The sequence below is a fragment of the Lynx canadensis genome, chromosome C2, assembly GCF_007474595.2.
Source record: "Lynx canadensis isolate LIC74 chromosome C2, mLynCan4.pri.v2, whole genome shotgun sequence".
NCBI lineage: Eukaryota > Metazoa > Chordata > Mammalia > Carnivora > Felidae > Lynx > Lynx canadensis.
In genome coordinates, this window is record NC_044311.2 from 29,716,937 (window position 1) to 29,725,271 (window position 8,335).

General features: G+C 43.0%; 1 protein-coding gene across 1 annotated transcript in view; it reads left to right on the top strand.

Annotated features, from left to right (window-relative positions):
- Positions 1-8,101, top strand: part of LOC115523837 (inhibitor of carbonic anhydrase-like) — a 57,871-nt gene extending 49,770 nt beyond the window's left edge. The window contains exons 14-17 of the mRNA XM_030330090.1: positions 4,564-4,628; positions 5,136-5,320; positions 6,660-6,846; positions 7,912-8,101. Of these exons, the coding sequence (XP_030185950.1) occupies positions 4,564-4,628; positions 5,136-5,320; positions 6,660-6,846; positions 7,912-7,946 (472 nt within the window). The 3' untranslated portion in view covers positions 7,947-8,101. The remainder of the gene's footprint in view (positions 1-4,563; positions 4,629-5,135; positions 5,321-6,659; positions 6,847-7,911) is intronic.
- The last annotated feature ends 234 nt before the right edge of the window (positions 8,102-8,335 follow it).

Genomic DNA, 8,335 nt, shown 5'->3' on the forward strand with positions numbered 1-8,335 from the left:
AAGGCCATGATGGGGAGGGGGGGTGGCGCATGGGTGAGAGGGGATCGGGGGTGTGCAGAGCTGGAGCTGAGGCATTGGATATGTCTCTGTGCCCTATCAACCTGATCAGGGAGGTAGATTTAATTCTAAGTGTGCTGAGCAGCACGGGACACTTGGAGGCAGTAGGCATGTTGTATGAATCAGGGTTGTGTGGAGAATGTGTGAGCCTCTAGGAAAGGCCCCTTTATTTGTCACACTGCCAGATGACTTTGTCCTGCCATCTCCAAAATTTTCTCTTTCATAAGCCGTACATAAATGACATATTTTCACAGATCCACTACAACACTATATACTGAACATGAAACCTAGGCTAACGTAGTTTTTGTTTTTGTTTTTACATCAGAAAGTGCATTGGTATTAGGGTTGATGGTCTCCTTGGCACTAATATAATATTACAGAGGACTGGAATTGTCAGAGCTGTGTCTTGAAACACAACTTGTTCTCATCCCCAAATGAAGGACCAGTTTTCAGTCCTTGCATTGCTTCATCTACCAGACCAGTATCATTGGTACCACCCATCACTTCCTCCCAATGGATGCATTTTCCTCCTTGGCTCCAGGACACCACACTCTTTGGATTCCCTCCTCCCTCTCCTGCTATTGCACCTGTCTCTTTGTTGGTTCCGCCTCACTTCCCCATCCTCAACATGTTGGTGCACCCCAGGGCTCTGTCTTTGGACTTCTCTGTTCATACTCACACCCTTGGTGGTTTTATCTACTCTTGATCCATCTACATGCTGACAATTCCCAAACTTATGTTCCGGTTCTCTTCAGAACTCCAGATGAAACTCCAGACTGCCTAGTGGGCATCTCCACTTGGATTTCTAATCACTGTCTCAAATTTAAATGTCCCAAACTGAGCTTCTAAAATTTCACATACTCCCACCCAAACCTGTACCTCCAGCAGTCTTACCCACATCAGTTACAGGCAACTCCATTTTTCCTTTTGGAAAAAAGTCAGAACCTTAGTGTCTGCTATTTATGTCTACTTTCTTTCTCTCAGACTCCATATCTGGTCCTTCATCAAATCATGTTGACTCTACCTGCAAAGGGTAACCAGAATTGACCTCATCACCCATCTCCACTGATATCACCTTGATCCAAACCACCATCATCTCTCTCCAGATTGTTATCATACATTCTTAAAGGGTTAGGAGGCATCTGCTCTATCCTCTTCTCCCTCCTACGTCCAGTCTATTCCCAACATATCAGCAAGAGTGATTCTGTTAGAATATAAATCAGAGTATCACACTTCTCTGCTTAAAACCCTCCAGTAATTTCCCATATCACTCAAAGTAAAATTTAGGGTCCTTCTTTGACCTATAAGGCCTCTTTATGACCTGGGAAGGCCCTTTGTGACCTCATCTCCTACATCTTTCCCCTTGCTGTATCTACTTCAGCCATCTTGGCATCCTAGCTATTCCCTGAAGACATCAGGCACACTCCTGCCTCAGTGTCTTTGTCCTTGCTCTTATTCCCACTTAGAGTATTCTTCCTCCTCATATCATAGCTAGTTGCCTCATTTTCTTTAGGATTTATCAGGGAGTCTTTCCTGGCCACTATAATTTCACATACACACACACATGCCCTTACCAATATTTCACATCCCCCTTTCTTGCTTTATGGGTTTTTTTTAAAGCACTTTTCACTCTATAGAATACTATATATTTTATCTACTTGTTGAATTTTTTTTCTTTAATGTAATGAATAAAGACTCCTTTGGTTGCAAGTGAAAAAACCCAAGGAGCTTCCACCTTGTAAGGACTAAGATTTGAGCCTCAGGAGACAGCCAAGATACTATAAGGCAAGAGTTGCCAGATAAAATTTAGGATGTCCAGCCAAATTAGAATTGTAGATAAACAGTGAATTAATTTTTAGCATAAGGGAACATACCCTGCTTCTCTCTCTCTCCCTCTCCCTTCCCCCCGTCCCCTCCACATCTGCCTCATTTTGTCTTTCCCTGCAGGATGGTTTTCTCTATTTTTCAGTCTACATGGAAGGAAATGTCTGTGATTAACATTATTACAGAAGCAGTAAAACACAGACTATAATATATTCTCCCAATTCTCAAGAAATGGGATTGTCAGCCCAGTTCCAGTGAAAGTTTGAGTTCACACAACTCATGCAGTGATGTTGCATTGTAAAGTTTTAGCTGCTTCCACCGTGACCAAGTGGATTGGGGGAGATGGGGGAAGGAGTCAGTTCTCAAAATATTAAAGCTTGGTAGACAAATGAAAGTCAATTTTTAAATAAAATTATATAAAGGGAATTTTGTTTTCCTAGATATAAAAATTATGTTGTAATACTATATAATACTGCAATATTATGATCAGTACAGAGTTGTTTATGTACAAAAATGACAAATCAGTGGTAGAGAATAGACTTCCAACACTTATACGTGGACACATTATATCTGGTCTATAACAGAGATAACATTTCAAACTGGGGAAAGGACGAACTTGAGAGACCAGATAAAATGAGTATAGTGAACTGGCCCCTGGATCTGGTGGGAGCAGATTCAATAGTGAGTCAATCCCATAAACTGACCAGCAGGGGTCAGTGAGGGTGGTGAGAAGGGATGCTGATTGTAAGTGCAATGATTACTTGTAGGTGTTTGGATGAGTCGGGGAGGGAGGCCCATTGCTGAGGGCAATGTGGGATCAAAACAGGGATTATTGTTTTTTAAAAAAGAAAAGTATAAATGCTGATAAAAAGAGCCCAGGGAACAGGGAAAGACTCCAATTGCATAAGAGAAAGAGGAAAACTATGAGAAAGTGCCTGAGAGTATGGGCAGGAATGGGATGCAAGGCACCTGGGGAGGACACCTGCTGGGAGGGAGACCTTTGTTTCTTCTCTGTGCCTGATGGGCAGGAGAAGAGCACTGGAGACTTGGACTGACAGATTTGGCTGGAAGAAAGCCCATGTGATGTTATCTGTGTTTTCTCTGGGAAGCAGGAGGACATGTCAGAGTGAGTATTGGGGAGAGGGAATGTGGAGAGATAGAAGTATGTGGAAATTTGGAAAACATTTTAGTCACTGCTCTATAGAATGGGGAGGTGGCTATCTGAAATAGTGGTTCTCACCACTACAGCACAGAATCTCCTGGGGAGATTGTTAAAACACAGATTGCTGGGCCCCACCCCCAGACGTTTCTAATCTAGTAGGTCTGGGGTGGGGCCCAAGAATTCGTATTTCTAAAAGGTTCACAGCTGGTACCTATACTGCTGATCCCAGCTCACACTTTGAGAATCACAGATCTAGAGTAGAGCAAGGAACATAGGAATGCCCCAGAGAAGTTAATGATCGGGAGGGTCTCTGGTCTGCCTCCCTGCTGAGGTACAGACACACCTGAGGCAGATGATCGTGCTTATTCAGGACTGGGACTATATGGAGAGTGGGGGGAGGAAAGAAATAGGGCAAGGCTTAGGAAAATTGAATGGGAGTAACTGATCCTAGCTAAGTATAGAGGGACCTGAAGTTAGAGAAAACTGGAGAGGTGCTCCTGATAATGAATCATTAGTATCAATTGCCAACTGACTGGATGTCATAGAACTGATTTTTAGTATGTTCAACATTTCTCATAAAAAATGGACCTTAAACACAGAGAAACATTTTTCAGGGGATTAATCATGAAAACATATCTAAGTGGTGCACATTAACTTTTATTAAAGCTGACTAGACATCTGAATGTGAAAAGACTCCTTCAAAATCATGTCTTCCATGCTGACTTTAATCTCTGATGTGAGTTTTCTAAAATTTTTTTTAACATTCATTTTTGAGAGACAGAGCATGAGTGGGGGAGGGGCAGAGAGAGAGGGGGAGACACAGAATCCAAAGCAGGCTCCAGGCTCTGAGCTGTCAGCACAGAACCCGACGCAGAGTTCAAACTCATGGACCGTGAGACCATGACCTGAGCTGAAGTCGGACGCTTAACCAACTGAGCCACCCAGGCGCCCCTCTGATGTGAGTTCTGATCCAACCAAAGAGCCGTTCTTGAATATCCCTGTTAATAGGAGAACACAAGCATCTTCTCTGGAGAAACCAATCAGTATTTCAAATAGGAACCAAACAAGGGTTATTATCTACAATAGAAACAAAATGAGCAGATTTCTTTTTCAATGTTTGTTTATTTTTGAGAGAGAGATGGAGACAGAGCATGAGCATGGGAGGGGCAGAGAGAGAGGGAGACACAGAATTTGAAGCAGACTCCAGGCTCTGAGCTATCAGCACAGAGCCCAACATGGGACTCGAACCCACGAACCATGAGATCATAACCTGAGCCAAAGTCGGATGCTTAACCAACTGAGCCACCCAGGCACCCCAGGCAGATTTCTTTTTCTATTACATTTCCCCTCCAATTCCCAGGGACAGTTGGGTGTTACAGTTGTGTGTGTGGATGTGGTCAGTGTTAGGTGTGCCTGGTGGCTCTGGTGGAGGGGGTGTGAACCCCTAGGTGGTTCCCTCTGGGTGTCTCTCCCTCTCACTCCTATTGATCCTCCTCACTAACTGGACCCTTGCTGTGCAGGTGTCTGGTTGAGAAGGGAGACGTGGCCTTTGTGAAGGATCGCACGGTCTCTCAGAACACTGACGGTATGTGTCTGTGCTGTCCTTTCCTCCCTTGGAAAAAATCTGAGTCTCTTATGGGAAGTCACTCCCCAGTCAGGTAACCAGGAAAGTTTATTTAAGCGTGTCTAGCTCCCTTAATATATAGGCAATCCTTAAATATTCTGGATACAAGTTTTTATCAGCTATATGGATTGAAAATATCTTGTCCCTCTCTGAAAGACTTTTCACTTTCTTAATGATGTCTTTTGATTAACATTTACATTTTTAATATAGTTAAAATTTAATTTTTAATATAGTTCAACCAATCTTCTCCTTTTTGGCTAGTGCTTTTTTGGGGGATGTTTAAGAAATCTTTGCCTTTAACAGGACCGAAAATGAATTTTCTTTTCTGTTTTATTTTTAAAGCCTTATTATTTCATTCTTCCATGTCTCTATGATTTTCCCAGACATTGGTGGTTGGTCACATCCCCCCGGTGAGGCCACCTTGACCAAAGCTGTCTGCTGTGGCTGACCCACCTTCCTTCCCCCTAGGAAAGAACACTGAAGCATGGGCTAAGGATCTGAAGCATGAAGACTTTGAGCTGCTGTGCCTCGATGGTACCAGGAAACCTGTGACTGAAGCTCAGAACTGCCACCTGGCCAGAGTCCCAAATCATGCCGTGGTCTCAAGGAAAGATAAGGCAGATTTTGTTCGCAGAATTCTCTTCAACCAACAGGTATGGCCACACAGGAGGTCCTGTCCACACAGTCCTCCCAACTGAGTGCTCAGGTCAGTTGCAGAGCTGATAGACACACCCAGCCCAGTCTCATACCCTTTCTCCCTGGGACTTTATCCCTGGGATGTGGAACTAGATTCTTGCAACCCTGCCTCTGATGAAAGCAGAAAGCTAGATGGTGGCCATGTTCACTTTGTGCTCTGGGGCTGTCTAAGGTATCAAAGTGGACTGAAAAAGCCTTGGACATGTGGATATCTGAAGTATCTCCCTGAGACTCACTTGCTTCTCTGAGCAGACTCCTGGTACCTCCTGGACTTGTTCAGTTCCTCCATGAGAGCTGTCTCTTTCTTCTTCTGTCACAGAAATAAGGGTGTTGGCTCAGAGCCCTTAACACAAGGGTGAGGTATTTGTGGGAAGAGCAGAATGGAGGCTGCTCTACCTGACCTAGGGTGGGTCCCAATGCATTAATGAGCCTGGGCAGGCCAAGCACTGTTTCAGGCTTCATGAAAGTTCCAGAGCTAACATTCAAACAACTCATGACCTCTACAGGCAGCCAACAAGGGCTATGGAGTAGCAGGATGCCTAAATCAAATGATCTTAAGGAAAACCCAAAGCTTCATCTGCCTTTTGCACTCACACACCCCATTCCTGGAAGAGCCCCAGATGAACATTCCATGTCTTAGCATATGCTGCCCACACATCCCAGTTAAAGGATTATGACCCAGGGAGAACTGGCAAAACAAAAGGCTCTCCGTCATGGACTTTTGAAGAGGTGCATCTCCCAAAGGGCAAGCTGCCCCCATGGCTACAGGGGGGTTGAACGAAAGAAAGGAGAGGAGGGGCAGGAAGAGATGGAAATGGTCAGGTGCCTGGGGCAGATCTAGGGAATAGCAGAGGCAAGACAGCAAGGGCTTCGGGCAGCAGGAAGACAGGCAAGCGTGACCCAGGAAGTTGAAAATATCCAGCAGTGATTGGTGGAACTGTGATATAGTGGCCAACTTGAAGCTTTTCCTATTTAGCAGTTAATTTACATACATCATCTTACTATTTAGGGTTATTATCTTTGTTTACAAATGAGTAAACAAGGTTTACTGAGCTTAGTAAAGAATTTTCCTACAGTCACATGACAAACAAAAGCTAGGCCCAGAATCTGAACCCAGAGGCCATGCTCTTTGCCATTAATGGTGCCTCCTAAACTGTTGCTGTGCCCCAGGGTTCCAGGTGCTGGAGCTAAGCAGCCCAGCAGACTTAGATCTTCTGAGGCAGAATACACAACCTTGTGCTCCCTGGTGCTGCTGCTCACTCTCTGCTTGTCTGTCTGTCTGTCTGTCTGACTCAGGAGCTCTTTGGAAGAAATGGGTTTGAATACAGGATGTTCCAGATGTTTGAATCCTCAAACAAGGATCTGCTTTTCAGTGATGACACTGCGTGTTTGGCTAACCTTCAGGATGAAACAACTTACAGAAAATACTTAGGACCAGAGTATCTTATGGCCATTGCTAACATGAAACCATGTTTACACTCTGGTGAGTAGAGTATTAAGGACCATCGTAAGCCAAGCCCTGGGCCTGTACTGATAGGAACATAAAGATGGAGAGGGCTTGCTCCTGGCCCTGCAGGAGGATTCAGACTTACCAGTGAAGCAACTCAATTAGACAACAGTATAAGACTACCTGAGAAAAGACCAAATCACTTGAAGGAGACAGAGAGTACAATAGAACTTGAGATCATTTGGAAATCGGACTTGTTTACTTGTGCATTTCCATTTTTTTTTGCTAACAAAATGAAAAGGTACACATGTGTGAGCACTTCAGTGTAGGGAGAAGGTTGGGAGATGACCCACAGCATGACTCATAGAGGATCAATTTTCAAAGATTTTAAGTCAATGTATAAATAATATTAATAGAAACAAAATGAAGTTAGCACTATAATATGCCTTTTATATGTATATTTTATATATATGTATATTTATATTTAAATATATAAATAAATATATATTAAAATGGCATAGTTTATACATGCATATATATGTTTTTATATATGTGTATGTATTTTAGAATGGCATAGGGGCGCCTGGGCGGCTCAGTTGGTTAAGCGTCCGACTTCAGCTCAGGTCATGATCTCGCGGTCCGTGAGTTCGAGCCCCGCGTCGGGCTCTGGGCTGATGGCTCAGAGCCTGGAGCCTGCTTCCGATTCTGTGTCTCCCTCTCTCTCTGCCCCTCCCCCGTTCATGCTGTGTCTCTCTCTGTCTCAAAAATAAATAAATGTTAAAAAAAAAAAATTTAGAATGGCATAGCTGCCTCCAAAAGGATTAAGTTGGAGAAATAAAATTAGAGCTGGGATAATCAAATTGCTGGGGGTGTGCCTGAATTTTTGTTGAATTATATTATGTGTTGGAGATGATGAGAGCAGGAGGAAAGGAAAATGTTGGTATTTAAGTATAGCACTGACATCAGGAGATAGATAGACAGATAGAGATTTTAAAAAAAATTGTTATTACCTAGCATTTACTTTTAGAAAAGAGGAACAGAATTGTGTTTAGCAAGCATAGGCAGTACCTGAAGTTCTTTCTCTTATGTTTTGCTTCACAGAACTTCTGGATGCCTGTACATTCCACGTACATTAAACACTGATCAAAGTGGACAACATATGGGGATGCTCAGTGCCTGAGATATGGTGGGGCCACATTCTCATTTGTCTGCACCTTGGCCTGTGTTAACCTCAGTTATTTTGTAATTATGTGCTGGAACTGATAAAAAAAATTAAAATGAATGAAAATTATTGTGTCTTCTCAGAAAACTTCATTAAATGTTCTCAGATTTCTTTTGAGGGGAGAAAACTATGTCTTTATACTAGAGTTATGCTTCTGAATCTAATATCTATTAAATTGTACCTTTGTAAAGAACTGTATAAGACTAGCTCATCTTCCCTCCCCATTCTTTATTTTACCCAAGAGTCAAGTCACTTAAATAGAATATAAGCAATAAATATGTCTGAAGGGAGTCTGAGTGGTGA